Here is a 19433-nt window from a genome sequence, read left to right as displayed (position 1 = left end):
TTGAAATGCCTTATGGGATATGTCGTTTTTTATATTTCCGCATCCGGTTGTTGCTTGCAGCATGCTGTCTGATTGGTCCAGTTTGAAAATTATACCGGCCAGGTTGTTTGGAACCAGATCGAGAGGACTGCAGATCAATGTTTGTGTGAATAAAAATACACAGTATGTCAGTTATTATAGTATTTCAACGTTTTTATAAGTATAGCTACAAAAGATAGGTGCATAACCTTTGGACTCTCTAAGCCAACGCGTTATGTCGTCTTTCCAGTGACGCAACGTTAGTTAGCTAGTTTAGCTAACGGCTAGCCTTTAGCTAGCTTATTCAAATTTTATTTGTCACATACACGTTCAGCAGGTGTTATTGCGGGTGTAGCGAAATTCTTGTATCAGAGTAAAGGACATCATAAGCAATGTAAAATGTCTGTCTTTTAGAGTGATGGATACGTGTTTGGACAAGAAACCAGCGAAAGTGGGACCGATTGTGGTTGAGGATTTGAGAGAGAATTTGTTTGCTGATTGTTGTGCAATTCCATCTGCTATGCCACAGGTTGGTTTCTTGATGTGTCGAGTTAACTTGTTATGCTATATAGCTAGATGTAGGAATTTGTTTCATAGCTTCATCTTTTAACTAAATCCCAATAAAATGCTGTCTACTTATCTGCCTACAGGATTCTGTATCATTTGAGAAAGAGCATCTGCGGGCCTACCTCAGGATACGTCCCTTTACCGCAGAAGAGAATGAAAGTGGTGAATCTCAGGTATTTTCCCATGACACACATTCAGTATACTAAGGAGCATTATGATTGATCCGAATGCTGTGGTACATACTCCTTTTCCTCCGTTTGAATCTAGGAATGTGTCTCCATGGAACCACCAGACACCGTTTTACTCAGGGCACCTAGGACCTCTTTATCAACCAGACGACAAACCAGTCACTCAGACGGTGACAAACCAGTCTCTCAGACAGCCCAACGATTTCAGTTCACCCAGGTAAGGCCTTCGCTGGCTGTTTGATTAGTAGCTATTTGTAAAGATGTACTTTTTCTAAGAAATTAGTGTGGACATTTTTCTTTACCCCCCCCCCCCCCCCCCATCCATGCCAGGTGTATGGCCCTGACACTACACAGAGGCAGATGTTTGATGGCACAGTGAAACGTCTGGTAAGGGATGTTCTAGAAGGAGGGAATTCTGTTGTCTTCACATATGGAGTCACCAACGCTGGGAAGACATTCACATTACTCGGTCAGAATCTATTGAAAAATTATTATTATTATTTTTTGTTGTTGCATGTTTCCAATGTGCACTTTGACCTCTGTTTCATACCCGTCGCTCACCACAATAAAAAAATTGTGTGACAGATACAGCTTCATGTTAAACACTTTTGGCATTGTGCCTTTTTAACCCTTAATCTATTTTTTACTTCCAGGCCCTGAGAGTGATGGTGGAATTTTGCCAAGGTCGTTGAACGTGATCTTCAACAGCATTGAGGGCAGAGTCTACACGCGGAACGACGTCAAACCACATCGATGCAGAGACTTCACCAGGCTCACAAAGTTCCAGCAGGATGAAGAGACTACAAATAAGCTAAACCTCTTGAGACTGTCAAAGGAGGTGAGGTTTACCAGCAGAATGCCCACTTTGCTTTCTCTCTGAAATGTACATGAGTCTGACTACTTTCTTTCCATCTTTCTTTTCTTCAGAGTGGTTTTCTGAAAAGTACGATGAGCTCCACTTGCAGGTCAACAATACTGGAGGGTAAGAAACTTTTTTCCGGGCATTGAATATTTTAAGTACAGCAGCTATGTATTTTGAGAATTTCTTGATACTCAATTTGACACCAAATAAACACTTTAATTGACACTGTTGTTATATCAATGTAAGATTTGTTGTCTGATTGACAGGTTCTTCCTTAAGCGATGTCAGTGATCAGGGGGAAGGAGACAGGTTCTGCCTGGATGTGGACTCCCACACTAAATACTCTGTGTGGGTGTCCTTCTGTGAAATCTACAATGAGAATATCCACGACCTACTGGAGCCCATTCCTAATGGCTCACATAGGAGAACCGTCCTTCGGCTGTCCCAGGACATCAATGGCAACACCTTTGTGAAAGGTAATATCCCTTTGATTGAATATGTGAGGTATTAGTCTAGATGCTATGGGATTTCAGTTCATACAGAACATACATGGTTTCTCTTGTAGCTCTAAAGTGGGTTCAAGTAAACAATTTCGAGGAGGCGTACAAAATCATGAAGATCGGAAAGAAGAACCAGAGTTTCTCCTGCACGAAGCTCAACAACGTCTCCAGCAGAAGCCATAGCATATTCTCCATTCGGATCTTGCGTATTGAAGATGTTGGTGTACCCAGAGTCCACACAATTAGCGAGTATGTGACCAAGTTATTCAGTGTTTTTTTCCCCCTTGCTCTTCTCCAGTTTGTCCTGTTTTTATTCATGGTTGTGTGTTATGTCTAAGGTTGTCGTTGTGTGATCTGGCTGGATCGGAGAGATGTGGAAGGACTCAGAATAAAGGAGTGCAACTAAAAGAGGCTGGCAACATCAACACCTCATTGCTGATTCTGGGCAAATGCATCAACACTCTGAGGCTCAACCAACAAGCCAAGTGAGTATTTGACCTGTAGAGATTAATGCTTTTACACACACTGACTGTGTGTTTGTTTCTAATAAACCAATATAATGCTCCTTTTATGTACATATCTTCCAGGTTTCGACAAAGTGTGCCCTTCAGAGAGAGCAAGCTCACACACTACCTCCAGGGCTTTTTCTCTGGTAGAGGGAAAGCCTGCATGATCGTCAACATCAACCAATGCGCCTCCATGTACGACGAGATGCTCAACGTCCTCAAGTTCTCTGCTGTCGCCCAAAAGGTCAGTCGGTGGAGCTTTATAAGGAAGCGGAAGCTTGTGGTTGGTAATATAGGTGGGAAAAAATGCTAATTTATCTTATTTCTTTATGGCCTCAGGTGGTGGTCCTCAATATCAAACCAGTCCTTGCCATTGCCCCGAAGATATCTGCCAGGGAGGTGTCCCTCATCATCAACAATGCTGACTGCAAAGACCTATGGACTAGGAGGAAGAGCTCCATGGTGGCTTGGGAAACCACTCTGGAGGATTTGCAGGAAGATGAGGATGATGAAGAGGAAAGTTGTGATGAGGGAATGGCAGAGGAAACCATTCTTGAGGTGAGAGAAGAGGACAAGATGGCACTTGAGGACTTCAGCAATGTATGTTTTGTCCATATTCAATATGTTGTGATACTAATTCATTTTCACTGACTGTTAAATATTGATTTTGTTGTGTATTTTAATTGCTCTGGTGGAGGAACTAAAGGAGAAGCTTCTGACGGAGGAAGCTGAGAAATTGGCTTTGGAGTCTCACATCCGTGGAGAGGTCACCATCGAGTTCATGGAGCTATTCTCCAAAATGGAAAGTGATTACAAGTAAGGAGTCAATGCATTTCCCTCTCTTTAAAAGAGCTGTCAATCTTAGCTGTTGTCTGTAGATGCATTGACTGAACAATGTTTTTGTCTTGCAGCGAGCGTCTTGCGAAAGAGAGGGAGATCACCGAGGACCGAGTGGACAAGAGGTTGGAAATCCTGAAAAATTTAGTCGGCAAGAGTGTCAGCGAGTGTGCAAGTGTCTCTTGTGACAAGGAAACAACAAGGGTAAGTCTCATTCAGATCACAGGTCATAATATCAGATCTGGCAGAAAATACAGCTTCACCACTAACATCCTTACCTGTTCTTGTTTGAATAGCATGATTACTTTAGTTCTGATATCTTTGTTTTCCATCACAGGAGGATAAGGTAGGGCTCTTGGAGGGGATCGTTGACACTATGCGAGACGACCTGGCTAGAATCAGGAGGGATGCGGAGGCTGCACAGACCTGCCTGGTGGACCTGCCTGAGTCTCCTGGCACTGTGGCCAGCCTGATGAAGCAACTGGACGACTTATCAGAGGAGCTCTTCAAGACCCAACAGCAACTCAAACTCAAAACCAATGGTATGTATAATGTGTCTCACTTAGTGGGATTTGATCATGATAAATATTCTGTATTTAGCTCAAGTGTGTTTTCCTTCTGTTTACAGAAATGGCCGAAATGAGCATTGAAATGAAAACATTGTGCGGACAGCTAGAGGAAGCGAAGGAGGTAAGCCTGGCTTGATATTGATGCCTGATGTTTTTGTTGCATATGAGCACTGAATGAAAGGTTGGGTTAGACTTGATGGTTTTCCATATTTTGATTGCGTGCAGAATTTGGAATCTCAGACACAGAATTTTGAGGCCTTAATGGAAACCTGCCATGAGAAAGACAATGTGAAAACCAAGCTGCAGGAAGCAATGGACCAGAATAGTGATGCTTCAACTAGGGATGTAAGTAAATTATTTCATACTTGCACCTGCATTAATGGCATATGTGGGGTTGCTTTGTTATCAGTTGAAGTGTATGTAGTATGATCCATCACAGAACCTCTGTATATGATAATATGCATTCCCTTTCACTGTTTTTGTCAACAGAGGGCCTTGGTTGACTCCATCAAGGAGGAGATCCTGAGCTTGAAACAGAATTGTAAATGTATGAGCCGGGACAGTCCCAGTTCTGAGGAGGGCAGAAAACGCCGTGCAGATGTCCTGGAAGATCTTGATCAGCCTGCGCTGAAGAAAGGTAGTCCCCCCCCCACCCCCCACCCAAACACATGAAAGGGTTTCTTCTTGTATCAGGCTAATAGTCCTTATGTTTCCATTTACTTATAGAGTTCTGTATCTGTTTGACCTTCTCCTTTACTCTCTCCAGGGAGTCTTGAGGTCGAGCGTCTCATTCTGGCAGACGAGTTGGAGAAACTCCAGGTGGTATGTCGCCAAAAAGACATGACCATTTCACAGTTAAAAGAAGAAAACGAGGCGAAGGTTCAGAAGTTGGAGACGGTCAAAGGAGAGATAAAGAATGACGTCGCTGAAGAGCTCAAACGTGAGAGGGTTTCATTCGAACAGACTGTCCAGAAGCTCAGCGATGATCTGGAGGAGCAGACTGATTGTTGTGAAGCTGTTATGGCCTCGCTGGAGAAAGAGAGGAAAGAGACAGCCAGGCTCTCCAAAGACAACAAAGCTCTTGTCAACGGCATCTTCCAGCTCCAGCAGACATCATTGAAAGTGGAGTCTTCGGTGAAAACTTTCCAAACAGAACTAACCGAACAGACTGAGAGGTCCGCCAAGCTTCCAGAGGAGCTAGAAGCAGCCAGAGCACTCTCGAAGGGTCTTAAAGACAAATCAAACCAAAAATACCAAACCATTGAATCCTTGACTTTGGAAACAGAACGACTCCGGAAGGATGCGGAGGAACTGAAGGTCTCTTCTGCACAGAGGAACAACTCCAAGTTCCATGACACCATAGATGCCATGAAGAGGCAGTGTGAGATCGTGGTGGAGAAGTCGGTTCAGAAGAGCCAGCGGATAACTGACCTGGAGCAGGAGCTCAACCAGGTCAGAGAGCAGCTCTCTGGACAGGAGGAACTCTGCAACCAGCTAGAGACACAGTGGTCGGAGGCCCAATTTAACCTACAGGGCTATGAATTAGAGAACGGGGCTTCAAACAAAATTATGAAGAGTTACGCCGACCTCAAAAAGGTGGCAGGCCACCAGAAGGAGCAGATCGTGGACCTGGAGGTGCAGGTGCAGGCCTCTGGAGGCAGCTCTGAGAAGATTGCAGAGTTGGAGAAGCAGCTGGCTGAGATGGAGGCCCAGTGCAGAGCTCTGCAAGAGAGACTAGAAGAGGCTCAACGGAAACTGGAGGAGGTGGAGAGTCATGGAAAGTCCAAGGAAAAGGTGATTGAAGACATGCGTCTTGCACTGACAGAGCAGGAGAGAACACAGACCGAACAAGAGCAGATTCTGGAAGCCAAGATGAAAGAGATTGAGGCTTTAAGTGAGGGTGAGTGGTCACACACTTTTGTAGAATCCCACCCCCCCCCCCATTGATTTCAACATGTATCTTCATTCAGAAACATTAAGTGGATTTGTCTGGAATGTCTCAATTTTGGATTTAAGAGCTGACAAGTTTGAAGGGTGGCTGCCTACAGAAAAACACAAACGGTGCCAAGTCCTCTCATGTCCTCAACGACTGTCCCGGCCAGTGCGAGAACGTGAAGTGGGAATGTCAACGGACCGAAGAGCGCTTGAGGGTAAGATCACTACTTGACGTCCCTCCTGAAACTCCAGCCATTTACTTTTCTGTCTGAGATGGGACGGTGTCCGCACACGTGGTGAGGAAAGTAACCATTCCTTTTGATATCCTCCTAGCTGTCTAATGAACAGTATGAGTCGGAGAGGTGGCTTGAAGAGAAGGCCATTCTGATGAAGGTAGCCAATGGGCCAGAGGAGGAGAAGAGTCCGTGCCTGGCCCTGGAGTTCTTGAGAGGGTGTTCAGAAGAGCTCCGCTGTAGGCAGCTGCAGACTGAAGAGGTAAATGGGATCATTCTGACCCTGAATAATGAACGCATTCAAACTGCTGGGCTTGTAATGGTGTCTCTGGGTCAAAGGCAGTACTTAACAGAGTTTGAGTGCGTAGGCAGTGAATGTGCAGCGGGAACTTCCTTTGATGAAATGAGTACAGAATAAGGTCACAGAAATAGCATTTTGGAGTTTCTGTGACAGTCTATTTTTTTTTTGGAAACCTTTTACCTCATCACTTATATTCAAGTCGCTTTTTTGTAGTTTTTTTAATCCTCAATTTGGTGTTATCCAATTGGTGGTTAGTCTTGTCCCATCGCTGCAACTCTTGTACGGTACGGACTTGGGAGAGGCGAAGGTCGAGAGCCGTGCGTCCTCCGAAACACAACCCACTGCTTCTTGACACAACGCACGTTTAGCCCGGTGGCCAGCTGCACCAATGTGTCGGAGGAAACACCGTACACTTGGCGACCGTGTCAGCGTGCATTCGCCCGGCCTGCCACGGAGTTCGCTAGAGTGCGATGGGACAAGGACATGCTTGCCGGCCAAACCCTCCCCTAACCCGGGCGACTCTGGGCCAATTGTGCATCGCCTCATGGGTCTCCTGGTGGCGGCCGGCTGCGACACAGCCTGGTATCGAGCCAGGATCTGTAGTAACACAGCTTGCACTGCGATGCCTTAGACCGCTGCACCACTCTGGGAGGCCTTAGTCGCATGATCTTTGATCCATCTGATGTAGTGTAGAGACCTCTTCAGCAGAATATTACCAGCCTATGTCTTATCACATTCTTCCAATGAAATTATATGTAGTTGCAGGGAAAGCTGGGAGAAGTTCTGACAGGCGGAATTGACAGTATGTCTCACCATAAGGACTGTCCGCCTCTAATGCTAATGGTTCTGTTTTCAGGAGACCTTGCCAACGCAGCCCTCTGAGAAAGAAGAGAGCAGGGAGGAGAGTGGCTCTCTGGTCGAGGCCCTCAAATTAGAGATGCAGAAACTACAGGAGAGGAAAGCAGACAAAGAGAGAGAACTCAGGGAGCTCGCCAACTTCCAAACACAAGAGGTCAGTATAGATCAGAGAATCATTGGGCTGCTTCCCATTCTGAGTGGTTGACTGTTTCCTTGTCATTTTTCAGCCACAACATCAGGGATAGACTCATCCAGGGCCTAAATGTAACTTTTTGGCCCACCAGCCACTTTGGCAGGTAGATTTTCTTTTTTTTACCTTACTGTGAAATGCTGACTGAAAAAAATGTAATCTGAAAGTAACAGAAAAAATATTTACACAACAATAACAACGCGGCTATATACAGGGGGTGCCGGTACCGAGTCAATGTGCGTGGGTAGAGGTTAGTCGAGGTAATTTATAAAGTGACTATGAATAGTTAATAAACGACGAGTAGCAGCAGTGTAAAAACACTGGGGGGGGGGGGGGGTCAATGTAAATAGTCCAGGTGGCCTTTTGATGAATTGTTCCTTTAGTCCTAGTCTCAGCACTTCACGTGCGTAAGCACAGCCCCCAGCCAGGCAGTGTTGCAGCACAGAAAGACTTTGAAAACAGCTACTGCAGCATTTAATTTGCTATAAATGTGATCATACTTGACTTTTTATTCACATATGCGAGTGAAATGCTCACAATGTGGAGCCCTGACCACCCACCAACATGGCTGGTGAAGTAGACATCTTACCTGATAATTCAAAAATCTCCCAGCATTTGGCAGGTGTTCATTTTAGCCCCTGGAGTCATCCCATTATGGGTGTAAAAAGAACATTCCTATTTTATATTTTGTGGTCTGTGTGTATAATGTTGGCCTGTCTGTCTGGGCAGGAACTGGACTTCTCGGAGGTGTCCACAGACGGCAGCCGAGAGCATTGCTTCCCCAAACCAGAGCTGGAGATCCAATTCACCACTCTGCAACCCAACAAGCTGAACATCCGGAGGCAGGGAGAGGACAAAATCAGCCGCTCAGCCAGGAAGAGAAAAAGCAACGAGATGGAGAAGGTACAGATCAGATCAAATGTGAGTTTGATAACAGATAGAATATCTGAAAATAAGGTCCAGTAGATCTCAAGTTCATTTGACTGAAAACCATAACATTGCATATCTCTTGAATCTCATTACACTTCCTCAAAATGTTAGACATGGAAAGCCTGGGGTTGACCTGCATTTTTTTATTTTGCTTGTGCATGTATGTGAGAGGATGAGAACATCTCAACAGACTGGGTATTACCCAGCAGAACCCAGCCCTTCCAGAGAGCAAGCAGCATATGCATAACAAACACGGCAGTGACCACGTTTACATGCACACAGTATTCCAGATAGTTGCTCATTTCCCGGGTCTTATTCAGGATAAGGTGTTAACGTGCACCTACTCTTACAGCATCTACTCTTCCTGGTTTCCAAACAGGTTTATAACAACAGCAACTTAACCACCTACATCAGGGGTGTCGAACGTATAGCAAGATCTGGCCCGTGCGGGGTCCAATCCGGCCCGTGGGTAGTTTGAGAAAAAAATGACAAGAACCAAACTGAAACTGTGTAGGAATGATAATGGACCTGCATTCGTACAGTTTTTTTTGTCCAGCTCGCTAATAATCACTGAAACAAAAGCTACAACAACAAAAACAAACATTTTGATGGATAGGAAATATAACCAATTTTCCATGCGGCCCTCCGGACCTCGTTGAAGAACGAATGTGGGCCTGCCTCGACAAAATTAGTTTGACACCCCTGGCCTACATCATAAACAAAACAACGCATCATACAATAAGTTATTACATCACTACGCTGTCACTACAAATCTACAATATAAAATGTACAGTATTACAATGTGTTTGTGGTTTTACAGTCCGCGTTGTGCCATGAGGTGTTTTATCAGTGTTTATAAATCTGATTTTACTGCTAGCTTGAGTTACTTGATGTGAAAGAGTTCCATGTAGTCTATAGTTAGAAACATGCAGTTTCCCTTGTCATTACTTGATGATCTAGAATACAAAATAAAGCCTTGCTCACCAGAATGATGTCATAAATCAATAGAATGAATGCATCAACAATCTAGTTGACATCGGTAAAGTTGTCTTTCATTTCTGTTTCTCTCGCAGAGCGAAAACGTTTAGGTACCGGGGAGATGTTTCCGTGCAAAAATGTTGAAATGACATCAGTTTGTTTTAAGGAAATGAAAAGCTGTGAACTATTTGGGATGTTTCTGGTAGTATTTCAGTTCGTCTTCGACTCTGTGGTTGAAAGTTTTTTATTTTATTTTTTAAGTCAGCTTTTATGACGTAAAAAAAAAATTGGCCTATACAATACATTTGCATTTTCTCACGGTATTTCTCAAATTAACATTTGGTCTCTAATTTTACTGCAAGAAGCACTTCATTCTGCAGGAGTTAATATTATCAGAGGCATACAGTCCGTTCCACATTAGTTACTATTCCAACTATTACTCTTTCTATCTGAACTTCAAAAGGTGGTACTATGTGATACTTAGACTGCTGAAAAAAAGCGAACTGGATAAGATGTTCACATGCCACAGTACCCCGTCGAATTTCCCAAGCATCTTATTCGGGTTTCTCAAAATCAGAATACAAGCTTATTTGGGTTATTTTAAACAGGATATGATGTTTATATGCGTTGACTCAAACAGAATACTTGCGTATCCTGAATAATAATGGGATATTGGTGTGCATGTAAACCTGGTCAATGTCACTCCTCTCTCGCTAAACTGAGAAACTACCTAAAAAGCACCCTTCTCTGTTCAGCAGGATTGAGTTGTGCCAAAGAAACAAGAGTAATGCCAACAGATAATGGGTTTATAAACAGTTGTGAGAACCTGGAAAACTACAGGCGCAATCCCTTGAGTCCCTTCACATTCCGGTCTCGTGACAGATTGGATAGTATTTCAAGGTCCTGGTTGCAATTCCTCCTTTTTTAAAGTTATTTTGGAAAAAACTAGCTCAATTCCACGGTAACTGAATGATGCTGAGACTTTTCACTTTAAAATGTAAAAAAAATAAATAATGTTTTACCTTTCTTTAACTAGGCAAGTCAGTTAAGAACAAATTCTTATTTACAATGACGGTCTACGCCGGCCAAACTCGAACGACGCTGGGCCAATTGTGCGCCGCCCTATGGGAATCCCAATCACGGCCGGTTGTGATACAGCCTGGATTCAAACCAGGTTGTCTGTAGTGAGGCCTCTAGCACTGAGATGCAGTGTCTTAGACCACTGCGCCACTTGGGAGCCCAAGTGTGGGTCAAATGTATGTCAAACAATGGAATTGCCCATAACACAGATTTAAGCAGATCCCTTTGAATGTAAGATCTCAATTATGCTATACATTCATCAAAGGACTGCATCATTCTGACTTGATTGCCTGACGAATTGAGCCCTTCATTGTAATACAACAGTGTGTGTGTGTGTCCTCTCACAAATTCTAAAATGGTCTCTCTGTGCCTCAGGACCCTGTGGAAAGTGAAAACAAAAAGAATATAAAGTTGAGGAGGGACAACAGAGTGAACATACAGGTAAGAAGAGAATCTAGACAAACATTTAAATATGTTACAACTTTGATCTTTCTCATAACTCATTTGAAAGCCACTAGTAAAGGTTATCCTGTGTGTACGTCATGTCAACAGTCGCCGACCGTGCTCTGTGTAAAAGCAGACCAGAAGAAGCAACAGACCCCAGCAAGTCTGAAATGCAAAAAGGATGGAACCCTCCAGAAGATTGGAGACTTCATCCAGAGTTCCCCAAGTCTGCTCGGAAGCAAAGGTTAGCAAGACTTGGCTGTTCTCCGTCACTGTTGTCAGTGTACTGCACACACATCAGTCATTCTGCCAAAATGTTATTCTATTTTATAACGGTCTTTCTCTCCATAGCGAAGACAGTTATGGGGATTGTAAGTGGAAGACCTACAGAGCGAAAGAAAGACACAGCAGTGAAACCGAAGAGGACCAAGAGGAAACTGTACAAGACCGACATCTCCTCCCCTTTGGACATCCCGTCTCATCTGGTGAGTGACAACTGAGTGGGACTTGGCCTCCGAAGCTCAGGCTTTTCACGTTCTGTTTGAAAGTCTGGGAAAGTTCTCCTCAGACGACGATAAAAGGGACTAGAATATGGTGGAGTGTAGATGGGAACTAGTGACATGTAGCCGCTTAATAAATATTTCATGAAGGTAGAGCACCAAACGGAGGTTGTGCTTAAAAAAATATTCCCCACTTGCAAACAGCTAGCTAGCATAAGATACAAATAAGTAACACTGCATCGGCTTCTAAAACTCTGCCTGACATGGTAGGAAAAACAAGGAAATGCCTCTCCCGAGGGGAAATGTAATAGCGAATCAAATGCGAGCATTAACAGCCAGGGTTTCCATTCAAATGCAAAATACACGTTTTCCATACTTCTAATATTCGTGTCAACAAGACAAGATTTGGAAGGATGGCCTCGCGAGACTAGGTAGGACTTGGATAGTTTGCTCTTTTAATGTGAAAATATAAAAAAGATGAATTGGACATGGATCGTGTCAAATCTTTATCTATTTAGGTGGTATTAACAAACCACTGGTGTGAGCTAACATTGGGTTGTCTTGTTCTTATGTTGCAGATCCTTGGTCTTGATCAAGATGAGAGAAAGCAACCGTCTCATTCTCAAGAGGCAGCTACAGTCGAGAACAGCAAGGAAATTAATACAAACTTGGTCCAAAGTGTCTGAGAGTTTATTTCTTACTCTCTCATACATACATACATACATACATACAGTGGGGCAAAAAAGTATTTAGTCAGCCACCAATTGTGCAAGTTCTCCTACTTAAAAAGATGAGAGAGGCCTGTAATTTTCATCATAGGTACACTTCAACTATGACAGACAAAATTAGAAAAAAAAAATCCAGAAAATCACATTGTAGGATTATGGTGGAAAATTAGTATTTGGTCAATAACAAAAGTTTATCTCAATACTTTGTTATATACCCTTTGTTGACAATGAGAGAGGTCAAACGTTTTCTGTAAGTCTTCACACACTGTTGCTGGTATTTTGGCCCATTCCTTCATACATATCTCCTCTAGAGCAGTGATGTTTTGGGGCTGTTTCTGGGCAACATGAACTTTCAACTCCCTCCAAAGATGGGGTTGAGATCTGGAGACTGGCTAGGCCACTCCATGACCTTGAAATGCTTCTTACGAAGCCACTCCTTCGTTGCCCGGGCGGTGTGTTTGGGATCATTGTCATGCTGAAAGACCCAGCCACGTTTCATCTTCAATGCCCTTCCTGATGGAAGGAGGTTTTCACTCAAAATCTCACAATACATGACCCCATTCATTCTTTCCTTTACACGGATCAGTCATCCTGGTCCTTTTGCAGAAAACAGCCCCAAAGCATGATGTTTCCACCCCCATGCTTCACAGTAGGTATGGTGTTCTTTGGGTGCAACTCAGCATTCTTTGTCCTCCAAACACTACGAGTTGAGTTTTTACCAAAAAGTTATATTTTGGTTTCATCTGACCATATGACATTCTCCCAATCTTCTTCTGGATCATCCAAATGCTCTCTAGCAAACTTCAGATGGGCCTGGACATGTACTGGCTTAAGCAGGGGGACACGTCTGGCACTGCAGGATTTGAGTCCCTGGCGGCGTAGTGTGTTACTGATGGTAGGCTTTGTTACTTTGGTCCCAGCTCTCTGCAGGTCATTCACTAGGTCCCCCCGTGTGGTTCTGGGATTTTTGCTCACCGTTCTTGTGATCATTTTGAGATCTTGCGTGGAGCCCCAGATCGAGGGAGATTATCAGTGGTCTTGTATGTCTTCCATTTCCTAATAATTGCTCCCACAGTTGATTTCTTCAAACCAAGCTGCTTACATATTGCAGATTCAGTCTTCCCAGCCTGGTGCAGGTCTACAATTTTGTTTCTGGTGTCCTTTGACAGCTCTTTGGTCTTGGCCATAGCGGAGTTTGGACTATGACTGTTTGAGGTTGTGGACAGTTGTCTTTTATACTGATAACAAGTTCAAACAGGTGCCATTAATACAGGTAACGAGTGGAGGACAGAGGGGCCTCTTAAAGAAGAAGTTACAGGTCTGTGAGAGCCAGAAATCTTGCTTGTTTGTAGGTGACCAAATACTCATTTTCCACCATAATTTGCAAATAAATTCATTAAAAATCCTACAATGTGATTTTCTGGATTTTTTTTGTCATTTTGTCTGTCATAGACGAAGTGTACCTATGATGAAAATTACAGGCCTCTCTCATATTTTAAGTTGGAGAACTTGCACAATTGGTGGCTGACTAAATGCTTTTTTGCCCCACTGTATAGACAGACATGTATAAAAAAATTGTTTTGACCTCTTTTGGAAATCAGTGTCTTGGTTTTCTAACAACCTATGTATGTGAATATTGTCATTTTGTTTTTCATTTTCCATTATGTTTGAGAGAAAAAAAACTGAATTGTGCTTTTTAGAAGAAATTATTTTTATATTGACAAAAAAGTGTACACACTACAGGGAACATGGCAAATGCCATATGTTTTTGTCAATGTACATTGGCGATGCAGCCCGTGATCAGAGAGCAGTACACATGGGACACATTGGAGGATAGAGTAGGCGTGGTTTAATCCTGCTCGACTGGGGCCAAGTGTATGTCACGGTCATTTATTCTCAGTGGCACCCAGGTGTGGCTGTCATCTAAGGAGAGTGATACATTTCAACTCTCACCCCTCGCCCCCTCTCTGTGGTGGGCCCCTGACAGGTCCCACTCACAGCTAGTCGGGTTCAGCCTCCGGTGGGCAATTAATGGGACATTGGCCAGTGTTTGTGTCTGTCATTGCTGTTGTCATTGAAAACATGTTTCCAATGATTACATGCTTTTTGTTCTCTGCAATACTTGGCTGTTGTTTTTTGTCGGCTTGTCCCCTTGCATGTTGGGTTTGATGTGCTTCTCGAAGTCTTGAGCCTCCTTGGCAGTGGAAAACGTTTGTGTTGAGTTCTGGAAGGTTAAGGTGAGCTTTGATGGGTGGATGAAGCCGCAGCTCAGGTTTAGCTTGCATAGTTGGGATCTCACCATGTTGTAGGTCACCTTCTGTTTTGGCACTCAGGTCTGGGTATATGCGGCTCCTCTTCCCTGCATATTTTGTAGGTCAGACCTCCAGATTCCGCTGCAAGGCAAACAATTTGTCTCTTGACTTCAAAGCTCTGGATCCATACAATCATACAGCCAGAGCCATTGCAGATTTGACCGGTGCGGTGCGCAATGGGAACCAGCTTCTCCAGCCGAACAGTTCATAGAAAAGATTGCTCTTGAAGGAAGTTGAGTTGCCTGCTTCCACACCAATTTCAAGTCCTGTGACCCGCACATTGAATTTACAGGAATTATTTTAGAGCGATTCTGTTTTTTAGGAGTTTATTATCCTTTCCAACTTAGCTTGTGCTGTTTCCAGGTCATGGAGTCACACCTCTGTTGGATTGGCTCTCTCCAGGCTTTCCACTTTGGTTGAATAGGGATCAACCAATAATTAATTTACCGGTTTTAATTGTAAATTGAGGGCAGAGATAATCAATCTCCTTGCCAACTATCTCAGATAGTAGCGGCCAGCTCTTTCTGTTGCCAGGTATTGAGAGTCGCCATGTTCCCACAGTTGAATTGTGGACAGACAAATTCTACCTGCTGGAGCCTAAATAGACCTGCTAGTTATTGCTTGTCACGAAATGAATGTCTTACACCTTAATATGATGTTTAGTATTGACAAGTTTTAGGAAATAAGTCATTTAATTCATAGTAATTTCCAAAAGAAAAGACACGAATAGGCCGCCCATTTCAATACATGCCACCGGAACCAGAAATGAATTGTACACCTCTGTTTGTAAGTCCTCACCAAGCCAGATTGAGTCCTTTTGAAAAGATATAAGAACTCCTCTTCTCAACTGAGGAAGCCAGCGTACCAAAATCTCTCTCCATGAACTCAAAAGGGTATTGTATAACATGAATAAAGGCAAATGGCTCCTGAGGTATATTTTAAACATTTTGGAACCAATTGGGTCCACTGAACTGAAATAATGAACACAGCCGTTCATTTGGACTGTATGTAAATGCAGCACTAATTCAGCTTTTATTAACTAAACATAAGGATGCCACCCAGTGCTCTCACTATCGTCCTCTATCTTTGGTATACACAGATATTAAACCATTTTCCAAAATTCTGCCATCCCACCTTGAAACTTACCCAAATTGGTACATTTGTACCAAAGCAGGTTTGTTAAGCTATTATCCTCAGATAACCTCCGTCTATTACATATCTTATATGCTTCATCAGAAGCCAAAACTCCAATCTCTCGTCGCATAAAAAGCTTTTGATAGAATAGAGTGGTAATATCTTTGGTCGGTTTTGGAACATATGGGACTTGGCTCCAATTTCATTAATATGATTCAAATATTACAGAATTGGTTTTGTTCCCCACAAAGGGGCTTTATTACAGACAGAAATACTCCAGTTTCATCAGCTGTCCTGGTGGCTGGTCTCAGATGATCCCGCAGGTGAAGCCGGATGTGAACATTCAATTCTCTGGCGACAGCTCTGGTGGACATTCCTGCAGTCAGCATGAGACATCTGTAGCATTGTGTTGTGACAAAACTGCACATATTACAGTGGCCTTTTATTGTCCCCAGCACACGGTGCACTTGTGTAATGATCATCCTGTTGAATCAGCTTCTTGATATGCCACACCTGTCCGGTGGATGGATTATCTTGGCAAAGGAAAAAATACCCATTAACAGGGATGTAAACAAATTTGTGCACAAAATTTGAGTGAAATCAGCTTTTTGGAACCTTTCTGGGATCTCTTTTTTTTTTTAGCTCATGAAACATGGGACCAACACTTTACCTGTTGCGTTTATATTTTTGTTCAGTATACACTACCAATCAAAAGTATTAGAACACCTACTTATTCAAGGGTTTTTCTCTATTTTTACCATTTTCTACATGTGGAAACTCCTTCAAGGCCAGCATCCCAGAGTCACCTCTTCACTGTTGACGTTGAGACTGGTGTTTTGCGGGTACTATTTAATAAAGCTGCCAGTTGAGGCCTTGTGAGGTGTCCGTTTCTCAAACTAGACGCTCTAATGTACTTGTCCTCTTGCTCAGTTGTGCACTGGGGCCTCCCACTACTCTTTCTATTCTGGTTAGAGTCAGTTTGCACTGTTCTGTGAAGGGAGTAATACACAGCGTTGAATGAAATCTAAAGTTTCTTGGTAATTTCTCGCATTGAATAGCCTTCATTTCTCAGAACAAGCATAGACTGACGAGTTTCAGAAGAAATATCTTTGTTTCTGGCCATTTTGAGCCTGTAATCGAACCCACAAATGCTGATTCTCCTAAAACTCAACTTGTCTAAAGAAGGCCAGTGTTATTGCTTTTTAACCAGAACAACAGTTTTCAGCTGTGCAAAAGTTGATAATTGCAAAAGGGTTTTCTAATGATCAATTAGTCTTTTAAAATGATAAACTTGGATTAGCAAACAAACCTGCCATTGGAACACAGGAGTGATGGTTGCTGATAATGGGTCTCTGTACACCTACGTAGATATTCCATAAATCTGCCGTTTCCAGCTACAATAGTCATTTACAACATTAACAATGTCTCCACTGTATTTCTGATCAATTTAATGTTATTTTAATGGACAAAAAAGGTGCTTTTCTTTCAAAAACAAGGACATTTCTAAGAGACCCCAAACATACCCATATATACAGTTGAAGTCAAAGTTTACCGACACTTATGTTGGAGTCATTAAAACTTGTTTTTCAACCACTCTGCAAATTTCTTGTTAAACTTTGGCAAGATGGTTAGGACATCTACTTTGTGCATGACACAAGTAATGTTTTCAACAATTATTTACATATAGATTATTTAACTTATAATTCACTATCACAATTCCAGTGGGTCAGAAGTTTACATACACTAAGTTGACTGTGTCATTAAAGAGCTTGGAAAATTCCAGAAAATGATGTCATGGCTTAAGAAGCTTCTGAAAGGCTATTTGACATAATTTGAGTCAATTGGAGGTGTACCTGTGGATGTATTTCAAGGCCTACCTTCAAACTCAGTGCCTCTTTACTTGACATCATGGGAAAATCAAAAGAAATCGGCCAAGACCTCAGAAAAACAATTGTAGACCTCCACAAGTCTGCTTCATCCTTGGGAGCAATTTCCAAATGCCTGAAGGTACCACGTTCATCTGTACAAACAATAGTACGCAAGTATAAACATCATGGGACCACGCAGCTGTCATACCGCTCAGGATGGAGACACGTTCTGTCTCCTAGAGATGAACATATTTTGGTGTGAAAAGTGCAATCCCAGAACAACAACAAAGGACCTTGTGAAGATGCTGGAGGAAACAGGTACAAAAGTATCGATATCCACAGTAAAATGAGTCCTATATCGACATAACCTGAAAGGCCACTCAGCAAGGAAGAAGCCACTGATCCAAAACCTCCAGAAAAAAAGCCAGACCACGGTTTGCAACTGCACATGGGGACAAAGATCGTACTTTTTGGAGAAATGTCCTCTGGTCCGATGAAACAAGAATATAACTTTTTGGTCATAATGACCATCATTCTGTTTGGAGGGAAAAGGGGGAGCAAGCCGAAGAACATCATCCCAACCGTCAAGCACGGGGGGACTGGTGCACTTCACAAAATAGATGGCATCATGAGGTAGGAAAATTATGTGGATATATTGAAGCAACATCTCAAGACATCAGTCAGGAAGTTAAAGCTTGGTCGCAAATGGGTCTTCCAAATCGACAATGGCCCCAAGCATACTTCCAAAGTTGTGGAAAAATGGCTTAAGGACAGCAAAGTCAAGGTAGTGGCCATCACAAAGCCCTAACCTCAATCCTATAGTAAATTTGTGGGCAGAACTGAAAAAGTGTGTGCAAGCAAGGAGGCCTACAAACCTGACTCAGTTACACCATCTCTGTCAGGAGGAATGGGCCAAAATTCACCCAATTTATTGTGGGAAGCTTGTGGAAGGCTATCCGAAATGTTTGACCCAAGTTAAACAATTTAAAGGCAATGCTACCAAATACTAATTGAGTGTATGTAAACTTCTGACCCACTGGGAATGTAATGAAATAAATAAAAGCTGAAATAAATCATTCTCTCTACTATTATTCTGACATTTCACATTCTTAAAATAAAGTGGTGATCCTACCTGACCTAGGACAGGGTATTTTTACTCTGATTAAATGTCAGGAATTGTGAAAACTGAGGTGTATGTTAACTTCTGACTTCAACTGTACATATACATATATTTTTTTAATATACCTTTATTATTCCCCGCAAACCCTACCATCCCTAATAATAGTCCCACTAAGTGCAAACCAGATGGGATGGCATATTTCTGCAGAATGCTCTGGTAACAATGATGATTAAGTGTGCCTTGAATTCTAAATATATCACAGAGTCACCAGCAAAGCACCATCACACTACCTCCTCCATGCTTCACGGTGGGAACCACACATGCGGAGATCATCCGTTCACCTACTCTGCATCTCACAAAGACACGGCGGTTGGAACCAAAAATCTCAAAGGACATATTTCTACTGGTCTAATGTCCATTGCTCGTGTTTCTTGGCCCAGGCAAGTCTCTTCTTCTTATTGGTGTCCTTTAGTAGTGGTTTATTTGCAGCAATTCGACCATGAAGGCCATGTGTAACTCTGTTGTTTTTGTCGCACTGCTTTGCTTTATCTTGGCCCGGTCGCAATTGTAAATGACAACTTGTTCTCAACTGGCCTATCTGGTAAAATAAAGGTGAAAAAATAAAAATGTACAGTCTCCTCTGAACGGTTGATTGTGAGATGTGTCTGTTACTTGAACTCTATGAAGCATTTATTTGAGGTGCAGTTAAATGCCGATTTCTGAGGCTGGTAACTCTAATTAACTTTTTTGTTTGCAGCAGAGGTAACTCCCTTCC

General features: G+C 42.8%; 1 protein-coding gene across 7 annotated transcripts; it reads left to right on the top strand.

The window, feature by feature from the left end:
• The first annotated feature begins 51 nt into the window (after nt 1-51).
• LOC110491398 (kinesin-like protein KIF20B) lies at nt 52-16545 on the top strand. 7 transcript variants are annotated; one of them, XM_036946238.2, is made up of 27 exons: nt 52-162; nt 433-547; nt 669-758; nt 853-990; nt 1104-1242; nt 1427-1611; nt 1701-1755; nt 1902-2111; nt 2201-2384; nt 2474-2620; nt 2723-2885; nt 2981-3199; nt 3339-3457; nt 3553-3682; nt 3816-4020; nt 4107-4168; nt 4273-4392; nt 4537-4684; nt 4814-5947; nt 6064-6197; nt 6316-6477; nt 7373-7528; nt 8294-8485; nt 10928-10993; nt 11105-11240; nt 11348-11481; nt 12075-16545. In XM_036946238.2, exons 1-27 carry the CDS (start codon nt 62-64, stop codon nt 12180-12182), a joined length of 4752 nt encoding a protein of 1583 aa, XP_036802133.2. In that variant the 5' UTR covers nt 52-61; the 3' UTR covers nt 12183-16545. The 7 variants fall into 7 exon arrangements, with proteins under 7 accessions (XP_036802133.2, XP_090058056.1, XP_090058054.1 ...); XM_090201930.1 differs by having other exon boundaries at nt 62-162; nt 3348-3457; nt 8294-8467; XM_090201928.1 differs by having other exon boundaries at nt 62-162; nt 3348-3457.
• Nucleotides 16546-19433: the final 2888 nt, after the last annotated feature.

This window comes from Oncorhynchus mykiss, chromosome 16, assembly GCF_057628025.1.
Source record: "Oncorhynchus mykiss isolate SJ-2025 chromosome 16, ASM5762802v1, whole genome shotgun sequence".
NCBI classification, from domain to species: Eukaryota; Metazoa; Chordata; class Actinopteri; order Salmoniformes; family Salmonidae; genus Oncorhynchus; species Oncorhynchus mykiss.
This window is presented reverse-complemented; position numbering and strand designations above follow the sequence as displayed.